This window comes from Cyprinodon variegatus, unplaced genomic scaffold (genome assembly GCF_000732505.1).
Source record: "Cyprinodon variegatus isolate N-32 unplaced genomic scaffold, C_variegatus-1.0 Scaffold243, whole genome shotgun sequence".
Lineage (NCBI taxonomy): Eukaryota > Metazoa > Chordata > Actinopteri > Cyprinodontiformes > Cyprinodontidae > Cyprinodon > Cyprinodon variegatus.
The window spans coordinates 508,563-521,539 of NW_015150696.1; the positions used below are offsets into that span (position 1 = coordinate 508,563).

The 12,977-nt window shown below is 35.9% G+C and overlaps 2 protein-coding genes across 3 annotated transcripts in view; one reads left to right on the forward strand and one right to left on the reverse strand.

The window, feature by feature from the left end:
• The window catches only part of LOC107089208 (mucolipin-3-like), a 13,316-nt gene extending 12,277 nt beyond the window's left edge, over nt 1-1,039 (reverse strand). Inside the window, exon 1 of one of the 2 annotated variants that reach the window (XM_015381861.1) lies at nt 935-1,039. The gene's annotated coding sequence lies outside the window, so the exon portion shown is untranslated. The remainder of the gene's footprint in view (nt 1-934) is intronic. The other variant, XM_015381860.1, reaches the window with a different exon arrangement.
• Nucleotides 952-12,977, forward strand: part of wdr63 (WD repeat domain 63) — a 27,115-nt gene continuing 15,089 nt past the window's right edge. The window contains exons 1-12 of the mRNA XM_015381857.1: nt 952-1,108; nt 2,811-2,901; nt 3,071-3,109; nt 5,443-5,627; nt 6,776-6,877; nt 7,140-7,262; nt 7,379-7,566; nt 9,510-9,626; nt 9,822-9,994; nt 10,193-10,311; nt 12,208-12,297; nt 12,491-12,553. Of these exons, the coding sequence (XP_015237343.1) occupies nt 2,847-2,901; nt 3,071-3,109; nt 5,443-5,627; nt 6,776-6,877; nt 7,140-7,262; nt 7,379-7,566; nt 9,510-9,626; nt 9,822-9,994; nt 10,193-10,311; nt 12,208-12,297; nt 12,491-12,553 (1,254 nt within the window). The 5' untranslated portion in view covers nt 952-1,108; nt 2,811-2,846. The remainder of the gene's footprint in view (nt 1,109-2,810; nt 2,902-3,070; nt 3,110-5,442; nt 5,628-6,775; nt 6,878-7,139; nt 7,263-7,378; nt 7,567-9,509; nt 9,627-9,821; nt 9,995-10,192; nt 10,312-12,207; nt 12,298-12,490; nt 12,554-12,977) is intronic.

A 12,977-nucleotide genomic window follows, 5' to 3' on the forward strand; every position in this document is an offset into this window, starting at 1 on the left:
AAAACTGTCAGAGGCCTAAAAGTGTTTGAATATATATATATGCAGATCTGTTTATCAGCAGGACTTTTACTCTAAAGATATATTTGTTTTTCAAAATGAGACAAATTAAATAGATCATTCCAACATTGCTAAAAAATTTAAATCTTAAGTCATTTTTTTTTTTTAAAGTGCACTTTTTCTTTCTTCTTGAACTGAGGAGGTAAGTGAAACACATTTCACTGGATTACATTTAAAATAAGAAAAAAACTATTGTTTTGTCTTATTTCAAGTGCATATTATCTAAATATCTTATTTTAAGGGTAAAAATACTCATTCTATTGGCAAATTATCTTATTTACCTACTTAAATTAAGGGCAAATAGTCTTAATTTAAGAAATCTTTACTCATTAGTAGATCGTTTTTGCAGTCAAGCCTTAAAGTTCAACGGATTTGCAACATTTGTGAAGTATTATATTTATGTATCAGATTTCTAAGGAAGGCGATTAATGTGCTGGAAATCTAGGGATAAAAACACATTTAAGCCTTATTTCCCCGATTATCAATTTGCATTTCACAGCTAAACTTGTTGTATAAAATCTAAAGTAAATGCAAATAAAGTTAGTGGCTTTTACGAATATGTTAAACTTTCGCAAGTCGTTTGAACCAGGAAATAAGATCTCTTATTACAAGAAAAGAAAAAAGCAAACTTGACATGACTTCAGTCCGAAGTTTTGGGCTACTAGGTGTCTTTTATACTTAATAAAAGCTGGACTATTAACCAGAGGTGCGCAGATCAGGTGTATCTGAAGTGAACATGATCAATAACTCATTACTGATCGGAGATCCGAATAACCTCCCCCTCCGCAGGAACATTGCTTCAAAGTGCCAAGATAAGTGTCAATAAGACAGGATCAGCGTAATAACCAAGAACATAAGCAATAATAGATTCACTTACCAACGATCTTCAGTCCGGAAGAGAAACACGAACCCGAACTGAACCTAGCTCTTGACAAACAAACAAATAAATAAGAATTTTCTATACGGAAAAAGCCGTTTTAGTATGGGGGGGTCTGCGCTGACAACATTTAAGTCAACTAAACTTCCGACACCATAAATTCAAGCCGCCTGGGTAAGTGATTAACATTTTATGACGTCACTAAGATACCAGGATTTGATTGGCTGTCATACCTTCTGGTTTTGTAACCATTGGAAACCAAACAGTCCAACTTACAAGCTGCTGCTGCGATTTTGGAGTGAAGTATATGACTAAAACCAAACCAAACTTCAGATACCGGTAGGATGGATAGGCTATATTATTTTATAAATCTGGTTTTAGTCGCTGTAATCCATTAGACGTTGGTTTTTACTAAAAACCAACGTCTAATGGATTATACTATGACGGACCGATGCGATTTAGCCTAAAAACTTTTTAGGCTAAATCGCATCGGTCCGTCATAGTATTGAGTCCAGAAATAGCTGTTGAAAATTGGGCTGTGTTTGGTCTGTCTGATTTTGTCCCACTTTAGTCAATAATAGACGAATATTTTTAGTTTTTCAACTTCTTTTCCAGCTATTTCCTCAATTTTTCAGGCCATGGCGTAAATTAAATGACGAAATCCCAAATAGATGCAATTAACTGGTTATAACTGCTGCATTAACCCTTTATAGGCCACTCAGTGAAATACTTAAAAAATTAAATTTCCAGCCAATAGTGTTATTGGAATCAAAGACCAGACCTTATTACCTTTGTTACATAAAAAAATATGGATATTTTGATGGCAAAAATTATTGTTAATGTAATAACAGGAAACACCAACTGTCCCAATATATTAAGAAAAATAAAAAAAAAGTTGTTCTTTAAGAAATTGAAAAACACTCTGAGAGTGAAAGAAAAACTTTTTTTTTTTTTTTTTTTGGTCCAACATAACCTTAAAGGCGTTAATGCTGATACTGGCACTTACATTTTTTTAGTTTGTAGGCCTATACCTAAATGTAATTGCTAACTTGGCTTATTAGCTTTTTTAAATTTACTTTTTAACTTTTCAATTAGCTTTTTACATTTTATTCTTGAATTGTTAACTTCTACTTTTCAAATTAATTTCCAGTAGCTAATATATCATTCAAGGGCTCATCTAATTGGTCAAATGCCAAATTAAGATGTACAGCCATGTAGCAGGATCTTTGCTGAATGGCTGGATATAGATCTAGTGCTTCTAGACCTCACTGAGGGACACAGGGGGACTCCATTAGTAAGGCAAGTGATCAAAAATTGTAACTTGCCCTATAAAGGGTTGAACTCGTTCAAACATTTATTTAGTGTTATTCTATATATTAAAAAAAATTAAGCTAAACTGTCCGACCGAGCCAAGTGATCTTATTTACAAGTGACCATAATGATAAAATAAAGTTAATAATAGAATAATTGAAAAAATGATTTTGCTTGTTTTAATTACAGGTAAGGTAATTCAACAAAACTGTAAACAGAGGTATACAGGCAATATTTAGCCCTCGACGGCAAAAAATAAAATAAAATATATATATATACAAATTATCTGTAATGCTTTGGTTGCAATAATCAAAAATAAAAATTGTTGCCCTATTGTGTCAAGCTAATGAAGTTTTACATTTTATTGCACTACATTTTTCTTTATCTAATTATTACATCAATTTCATTGTTCCAAACTTAATATACATTGCAATTCTCTTTCTTTTCCACATGATGTCAGCACATGAATTCACAAAGTTGTTAAGGAAACTATGTCTCTGTAAAGGTTCTACTCACAAATGGCGCTTTATTAAAGGTTGCTGGAACTTTTTTCTTTCTTGAATAGCTTCTGATTCATCTTCAGTAGATCTTAATAACAGGGATGCCTCCTAAGGGACGGAAGAAATCAACAAATACTGCAGGCAGCAAAAGGAAAGGTAGTGCCTAAAACATTCACCTAAACAACAAAGAGTATGTGTGTGTGTATATATATATATATATATATATATATATATATATATATGAATAAAAAAAACTTAAAAACATGTGTCTGCATGCATTCTAATTAAATTAAATTCTAATTAAATTCATTTTTTCTTTTTTTAGTAAGGAGCAGTCTATCTTCTACACGACATGAAAATACAAGTAAGGGAACTTTTATTTGATTGTAGTTTTTGCTGCAAAACAAACTTCAAACTTGAGTTCACATTTTCTTCTCTCAGTGCAGATTAAACTAACAAAACTTCCATTGTACCCAACAATAAAAACTAATTGGATGTATTGTCAAAATCAAGATGTCTGGACATACCTGCATTGTTTTTTCTTTAGACTTTTAAGCGACACTGAACAATAAGTAACCATGATTTTGTTAGATGTTTCAAAAACTTAAGGATGGCATCATGCTTTTTTTTTTTTTAACCCACGGATGTTTTAAAACTAGTATAGTATTTTGTCCATCTAATTAGTATCAGATATTTAGATGAATCTCTGAGGTGTAAGTCACACTATGCTGTCATGTGTTACAATATATAAATGTTAGTCTACCTCGCCTATTTCCATTGTTTTCCTTGATTAAAGCTACAGTGTGTAATAATTACAGGGATATACAGTCAGAAATGTAATATATTATACATAACTATGTTATTTATCATCATCTACGAGCTCAGCCTCTTAACCTTAATATTTGCGTTGCCTTAGAATTCGTTATTCATAATTACATAGGAGCGGGTCTCGCAGCCATGGAGGCAGACATCTTTGCGCTACGGCAGCGCAGAGCCAACAAACTAGCGATTGCGAGATCGCCCATTACGCTCGAAACGGGTATATTTATTATCTTAAGTCTACATGAAATCTATACCCTACACAGACTAATGAAATACTATCTGTAAAATTATCTATGTAAACAAACCTCATCACTTGAGAAGGTAGGTGATGCGGACGTCGTGGAAGACATTTTGTCCCGTAACGCTCGCCGTACTGTTGGGGGGGAGAAGCGGTGGGGGGGAGATGTTCATGTTGCTGCGGTCTGCAGTCTGGACGTTAGATGTCGCTGAAAATTACACACTGTAGCTTTAAGTCATCAGTTGTTTTCATTAATATGCGAAAAAAAATCTTTGTATTTCTTTTTTTTTAGATAACTGTGTTAAGATTCCATATTATCAGTTTTACCAACTCTGAGCAAAAAGAAACAACTGTATGTCATGTGTTTTTTATAGAGTGTGCTGCCAAACCTTTTGGGAATAGAATAGGAACAAAAAAGCCTGACAAATGTAGAAGGAGAATCGGAACTAGACAATAACTTCATTTTAATTGCATTCTTGGGGATAGGGTAAAGGACACTGTACATCATACTTTTTCTTTCTCCTAAACAAACATTCCATCAGAGCGCAATCCCCATGGCTGACACATATCTTTGTGAAATGAAGGGTGTGAGTTTCCACTACAATGATTTGGCATGAAGCCTAAGTGGTGTGAGTGGGAAAGGCTGACACGCCCAGCTGGGAAGTGGGTTTAGCTGTACTTGAGCATTCCCCCGTCCTGTCAGCAACCTAGTGGAAAGACTTTGAAGAGAGGGACCGCAAGAAGAATAAAAACTATTATTATGCAGAGTCCTGTTTACTTTTGAGTTCCCTCAGCCGGGCCACAGCTGAGATATGGAGGGGTGTACATAGATTGCTAAAGCATTGAGAAAAAAAACAAAAAAAACAATGGCAAATGCTGTAGTCATTGAGCTGTCTGCTAATATAGAGTAACAGTATGGCTAAAAAACACAGATTTCAATAGAAATAGTGCCTGACATTTTGGGTCCACCAGTGGCAATGATTGCATATGGAATTTTAGGAAAGTCCACCCTGCAGGGAGAGGCAGCTGCAGGATCATTCATATTGTTGTTTATCTGGTGTGAGAAGCTGGGGAAACAATTGCCCATTGTGTAGTGATGATAACTGAGGTTTTCTTTTGATTTTATCTCCATCTTTTATTTCATTTTGTTCAATACCATCCTGTTTATAATCACGAAGTATCTGTCATTGTTGCTCTGCATATTTTCATCCAAGAGTAGCTGGTGGTCCTGTCTATCATCTCTATGCAAATGTCTCCCTAATTCCCTCTGCCATCTCACCGTTGCTTCCAGCACTAAGCTGCGGTATATCACTGTGTTGTCTTTATATAATCAACTGAACAACTTGGCTGAAAGTCAGTCGCTCGGCTAAAATCTGTGTTGTACTGGTGCAGACAGTTCATCTCTTTGGAACGTAAACATTTTTCAATGAACTACAACAAGTTGACCATCATTAAACAAATAAGAGATGGACATAGTGTACTTGTATTTTTGAAATATTTGTCCTTGTTAAAATGCATCTTTATTTTGTATTTTTTTGTGTATTTTAGGACAAAAGTAACCTTTTTGGTTCAATCCAAGCTTGTAAAATGGAAGCTCCTTTAATGTATATTTAAAGATTTTTAACTTTCTCCTTAAGTTCAGCCAGATGGCATCTTCCCCTTGGTCCTGACATCCGCCACCCAGGAACTCTTTGATTGCTGTGCCGATAAGGACGTCACAAAGAAGAGCCCTCACAAGCTGCTTAAAAAGGATGACATCCTACAGGACATAAAGACAAGAGCTGCAGAGTCTGATTTCACCCCAGTGAAAGAGATTGTGCTTGTAAGTTATGCGCTGCTGTGTAGATCATCCAGACAAATACACTGTGATAATAAACAGATCCCAAAACAAAGGGATCTATCCCTTTGTCTGATAAAAATCAAATGCATGATGATGTGATAACTGCACTCCTTCTTTGCCTAAAGCGCTTCCTGGTACATTACTCTTATTAGATTGTAGAACTGCCTTTAGGGGCCAATACAGGATAATCAGCTTTAAGCACAAAGTAGAGCCAATATTATTTCTATTTCTTTAGAAAGCTACTATTCAATTGATTGATATTGGCATTAATATGAAGCCTGAGTGGAAGTTCAACAGAAGAACCTGAATTACTTATTCTCACCTGCCTCCAATATAAGCCAATCAGCTTTAAATCATAACTCCACAAAGCCCAATCATCATCGAGAGTTCATCTTAAAAGGTGTCCAAATCCACAACTCAGTCTGCTACCCAGCCAAAGCCCAGGCAGTGGTTGTGCTATATCTGACTTGATTCAGATGACCCTGATTCAACCCACCTCCCTCCCCTTCTCCACCATCATAGCTAAAGCTTCATCGGACCATTGTGCTTCTTCTACTTCATTCCCATCAGAGTACAATTCCTCCTGGACTCTTATGGCGTTCCCTGCCTCATCTCAACTGGTCCGGCAGAAGACCGCCATGTTGAGCCTGGTTATGCCAGAGGTTTCTTCCCAAAGGGGAGTTTTTTTCTCTCCACTGTTGCTTCATGCTTGCTCATCATCGAAAGGTTCATGCAACACGTTTATCCAAGCTTGACTTCCATCTTCTAAGTCCCTCAGCAATTCAGCTTAAGCACACCGTCTCACCAACCATCAGTCTATGGACTGTCCCTATTTCATCATCCATGTTCTTATACTCCTGCTTATGCATATCAAAGCAAAATTCAGCCCTAATGTTTCCTGCCGAGGTCTGAGCGCCAAAGACTAAAGTTATTGTATCAATAAAATTCTTCTAATTGTCTTTTTCTTTCCGTCTGATTTTTTCAGATTGAAATGTAATTCATTTTGTCTAAACCACGTAAATTTAGATCCTATTTTTATATTTCTTTACATTTTTTGTGTTTGTCAGATGGTCATATCATGTCAAATTTGTGATTCTCATTAACCTGGTATTCTGGTATAATCTAAACAGGATTACCCAGAGGAAGAGATATTGTTGGTCTTTGATGCAGACTTCACGCATGGGCAGAACTTCTACTTGGTCTTGGCACCAGAAGCCAAGGATATACTTAAAGTGAGCATAAACGTTTTCTTTTGTATATTATTTTTACTGAATTTTTTTAAATAATTGTTTTTATGACATAACAAAATAAAAAAATTTTCAGGCATTTAAGTCATTCAACATGAAATTGAAACATATTTTCTAGGCCTTGTAATTCATTTTTCTTCCATTTACAGAAATTAAAGCAGACTTCACAGCTTCAACTGGGGTTAATAATTGTAAAAACTGTAGTTTCTGCTCTGTACCCAGGCCCTATTTTGTCTGTGTTATTCAGCCTCTAGATACTACATCCGATGTATTTGAGGCTGAAGTCAAGAAAACCCCACCACCAAAACAATGGATTTCTCTTGGCAGTGAGAAGGAGATAGAGGGGCCTCTCAAGGAATCAAGAGGAAAGGCAATGCACAATTATAAAACACACATATCCACTGTGAATTCAAATATTAAAAATGCCTTCATCGTGATGCATTTTTTGTAACCCTTCTACCTATTTTGTCTCCTTTCTCTCATCAGCTGAGGCTCAAAATAAGTCTAGAGCGGGAACTTGGATTGCCAGTCTGTTTTACAGATTTTACTCGTGCAGATAGCGAACTAGGGTGTACTTCCTACCAGGATAGTAGATTCAACATCAAGATACTTACCAGGGATTGTGGAATCCAGGCTGTACCAGAAGAACAGACAAACAGTAGTCAGACCACACGGTATGGATATGAATCTTTGCACATAAAGTCATTTTAATAAGCACAAAAGACATTCAAATATTTTGGCAGTGCAGAAAAGGATACTTCAGAAATGTAATAAAAACCTTAAACACGCCCCAAAATATTTGAAAGTCACTGCATGGTACCTGACTTTCATATTTAAAAATGGATGCTGCTTGCAAGCAGCAGTGGTTGCATTTTCCTACTTGGACTGTTTTAAGCCATTGTATGTAGCATTAAGCCAGTTCAGGAACTCTCTATAAGTGTTTAGAAAAAGATATGTTTCAATATCATGTCTACCAGCAGAACACCATGTAGAGCGGTACTTCAGTCATTGTTATGGATCTAACAGCTGCCAGGAGGGAATACAAGAGTGTATGCTGAAAACTGTAATGCATTTACCTCAGAGATGATATCACTCTGACTTTTCACATTTAAATCCCAAAGACAATTGCACCTTCAGTTTGCCCTGGGGAAGCTTTATTGTCTAAGCAGCCAGACACTTTTCCATCTAGATTAGGTATAACTGAAAGCTGTGCTCCCCAAGTTCCACTAATTTATAAAGTTTCCAACCACAAAACTGCAGTAAATCAGAAAACATTTATTGTAGCCTTCCAGGAGTTTTCAAGGCTTTGGCAGTTCCTTTCTTTAGAATGTCAGTTCACACTTCTGTGGACATGATCCTTGCCTAGCCACTGATCTGCAGAACCAAGACACCGACTCTGAATACGCATTTGAATCTTTGCAGTCCTATACTCACTTATGCTGCCTGACCCAAAACAACCAGGTTTCTTTTATCAAAGAGAAACTATGGGTAGACAGAACAGTGGGCTCGCTGCTTACAGACTGGGATGCAGCATACAGTACAAATCAGCAGATGGACTGATGTAAAGTAGCGCTTGGGAAAAAAGGGGCAATCAGCAGGCAAAGCATAGGTAGATGAAGCTTAGTAACAGCAACCTTCTATGTGGAGAGACATCAGGAACATCATGCATTAAAAGCGTAGCAACCAAAGAGCTTCTTTGCACTCCTTACTCCCCAAGTTACAGGAGGTCAGAACCACATCCTTAGCCGAAGGTGCAGCATCAGCCTCTCATCAGGCAGCTGCACCAAGTGACATCCATTTTCAGTTCAGCCTTCAATATCATCCCTCTAGACATATTGGCTCTTAAACTCTACTCGAGTTAAAAACTGTTTCTTACCCAAAGCTGTGAGAGCAATCATTTTTCTGTAGTCTCTGAAATTCACATCCCATCTTACCTTCACACAAACCCCTCCACACATCTGCAAACTACGTAGTGTTTCCCCGAGGCCATTTTTTGGCCCCGATACCGATACCCGATTCCTGGCTGTGCAGTATCGGCCGATACCGATACCATAATAATGTAAAATAATTGCCATCATGGCTTTGTCAAGCTGCTGCCTTCCTTTTGTGAAGCAGGAAAAAATCTAATACAAAGTGAATCCAGCAGAACTTTTTATTGCCTACCAGGAGTGGGTGACAATAGTTGAATAAACTTATGGCTCTCAAAATGGTATCGGTGCCCTATTTGTTGGTACTCGCCGATACCGATACCGATACCACCATTTTAGGGCAGTATCGGGGCCCCGTCCGATACTGGTATCAGTGCAATACTATTACAAACTAGATCACATCTTGTTGAACATCAAATGCTACCAGCCTATTTTATAGGCTGCTCTGCCACTTCATATAATATTGACCTTCTTCCAAAACTGTTTGATTATCTGGAAGTGCTTTAATTGTTTTTCCAGTTTTTCACCAAAGGAGTATATTTAAGTAATAATTTTTTTCTTCTTTTTAAGGGTTACCTGTTCTGTTTTCTAAATATTTTACATTTGTGTTAACCTTTTGTGCGCATTCTGAGCTGAGAGTTATGGTCTTATAATGATAATAAAAAATCTTGTTTCCTAATTCTTTATAGAAACACTCAAAATAACATGGATGCACAGTACAACCCAAGAGAGTTCAGCAATGAGGAAAAAGAAAAAATTCTTCAAGATGAGAGTTTGAAGAATATTCTTGCCACACAGACCCCCAGGTAAAAAAAAAAAACTTTTTTCATTGCACTTAGACCACAGAGATACAAATATTTGTATCTCAGTTATTTCAACACAAAGTTTCAGACTCACCAGCTATCTCTGAGAAATACTCTAAAGCGTATTGCAGCAACATTTTCTAAAATCATAATAACTTGATTATTCGCACAACCAGTTATTGTACTGCTTTTTTTTAGGACCTTACATGCCCTACAAGAAGAAGAGATAATGAATGTGTTTATCAATTACTTCAAGGACCTGCTGCCAGAGAGTGCCATTACCTGGTCAGAGCCAGTTTTAGTCTTCAGTGATAACAAGTTCTGTGGAAACAAGGAAATTAGTTGCCTTAACTGGCACCCTATGATATATGGTAAAGTGCAATGTTTCAGTGTAACTGAGCTTCTTTTATCTGCTAATTTAAAGAATGAATTTTCTAATGCAAATTGACTTTAATCATGTTATATGTGGTAAATGAGGAGCTTTAAGAGTTCGTGCCTTTTTTTTTTAGTTTGATCACAGCATCGTTATTTGTGGTGATTTTTTTTTTTTTTTTTTCTGAATGCTGCAGGTGTGATTGCCATAGCTTTAATACAGAAGAGGGAGAAGCAGTCAGAGAGAACTGCTTTGTTAGAATTGGAACCTGCTCTGATCATTTTCTGGAGCTTTTTTGACCCCTATCATCCCCAGGTAGGACAAACAAACAACAAACTCTTCAAAGAATTTCAGAAATATCCACCATAGCTCTTAGAGAAAAGCTTTTACAAGAAACAGCAAAAAAATCAATTGCACATCTTTCTTCAATACTCTTCTTTGCCGAAGGAAAATTTGAGAGGTTCTATTGATTTGACCCCATGTATTATGTAAATCTTCTCTAGAGCATGAGTCATCCATTGCTTTGTTGGTACGTGTAGGGACATGTGGGACTTATGCACATGCAGTATCTATTGAAATAAAGATTATGCAGAGATTTCTGTATTGTCTCCAATCTTATCTTGATTTGCAAGATAAGATTGGAGACTAGAATGAATAATAAACTCTCATGATGGCTAGTTACATCTTGTAAAACCTGTCCCATTTTGTAATATTGATACAACCACTTTTTGCTGCAATGGCAGCTTTATGCTTCTACCAGCTTTAGACTTCACTAGACTAAACTCGGCAGATTATTCTTTTAAAAATAGCTCATGAGAAGATCGGAAGACCAGTTTTGTATAAACATTTTTAAACTTTGCAAAAGTTTTATTTGTGTATGGACTTTGACTGTGTGATTCTGATACCTGAACATGTATTATTAAAACCATTCTAGTATCATTCTGGTTGCAACTCTTGACATATTTAAAGTCTCCCAGCAGGTTTTCTTTCTAGATTTACCCGAATTTAGCTTTGATAACATTCCTGTCTACCGTGCTTTTACCACATACTGTACCCTGTCCCTGTTGAAAAAAAATACTCCTACGGCTTGATGCCACTACCACCATGTTCCATTGTGGGAATTGTGGGATTTTGACCTTCATCCACTCTCACTTAGCATTTTGCTTATAGGCCAAAAAGATGGGTTTTATGTTAGCTGCCTGACCAGACAACCGTTTCCTAAATCTCTTATCTAGCTTATGGCAAATTGCATACAGGACTATTTCATCTTTAATTTCAGATGAAATAGTCCTGTATGTTGCCATTTTAATCTGAGCTGTGGATCTCTGCAGCTGCCCCACATTTACTATGGATATCATTTTTTTCTTGACTGCCCTTTCAGTTACAGTGGACAGGCTTGTCAAGTTTGCAGATGTACCAAATTGTATTTTCAATTACCTGGTTGAGAAAGTTGTTTTTGAGATGTTTATGCTTGGAGTATTGTTTTTAACCATGTAACTCTTCATATTTCTCTCAAACTGCCCTTCCCAGTGTATCCTTTGGTCTTCATAATGCTAGGTCCTATAGAATATTTACTAATAAACCTCTGAAGCTCTCAACAGCCTCAGTAAGATTCAATGAACTGATTTTGCAGGTTCTGATGGAACCTGCAGCTTATTTAGTGATAAAACAGTGAATTGTTGTGTCTTCCAAAGGTGTCAGTGTTTTATTGTGATTCATTTTGTTTTATCTTTTTTTTCCCAATCATCTTTTTTGTTGCTCTTTTAAATAATATCCCAATGAAGTACAGTGAAACTTCAACCGCACTGCAAAATAATTATTCTGAATAAGTCACTAAATAAGTGGGGGTTTTTTCTATTAAGATGATAAGTGAGACACTTTGCTAAAGGAATAAGACAATTTACATTAAAACAAAATTTAAAATTATTAAAATAAAATACGTCAAATAAAAAAAAATGCTTCTTTCATATGCACCATATCTAATTATCTTTTTTTAAGAGTAAAAATATTCATTCCATCATTTTATTTACCTACTCAAATTAAAGGTAAATACACTTATTTAAAATTAAGTTACTTATTTTTAGATAGTTTTGCAATGTCTTAAACAAATGAAACGTGGAGTTAAAAGAATAAGACAATTATAGTCATGTTCATGTTTAAATGTACATTTTCTGTACTTAGTTTTTTTGTTGTTGTTTTTGTGTTTTCCAGTTGCTTCTTGAGTGCCCAGATGAAATTCTTGCATTTGAGTTCTGCCCGTCTAATCCAAATATTATTGCTGGTGGCTGTGTTAATGGAAAGGTGCTCCTTTTTTATTATCACATCTCCTGTATTCTATGCTTTTCACAGTTTAAACATATTTCTTTCTACACATGGACCAAATCCTTAGTTTGCAATGCAATATTACATTCTATGGTTTAATTTTATATTATTTATTTGAGCATTTCTTACCAAGTTCAGTTGTTGTTCTCTACTAACTTAAACCCTGTTTCAGGTTGTGTTGTGGGACATCTCTGCTCATGTCAACTACTTACAAGCAGCACAACCTGGGACATTTGTAAGTACAAATATTTATGCACTTAAAAAAAAACATCTGATTAAAACAGACTTTTCTGTCACCAAAATATATCTGAATAAAGAGATGTGTTTTTGAAACCTTTGTTTTCCTTCAAATTCAGAAGTTTACACACATTTCTTTACTCTTTGGCAAAACTGTTGTAAACTGTATGGTTTGGGCAGATATTTTTGGTGAACCATTCACAAGCTTTGCAACATATTTTGGGGGATTTTTTTCTAAATCCTTATTAAAACTGATATGAATAGGTCAGTTGTGTAGTCTACTCTTTTCACACACTTTACTTGCAAATGGCTACAGAATTATATCAGTCGCCCCTGCAGCACAACGCTCACATAACATGGTGTTTTTACCAGATCACATCTTTTACCATTAAGATCTTAACCCCTTAGAGGATTTGCTTTAT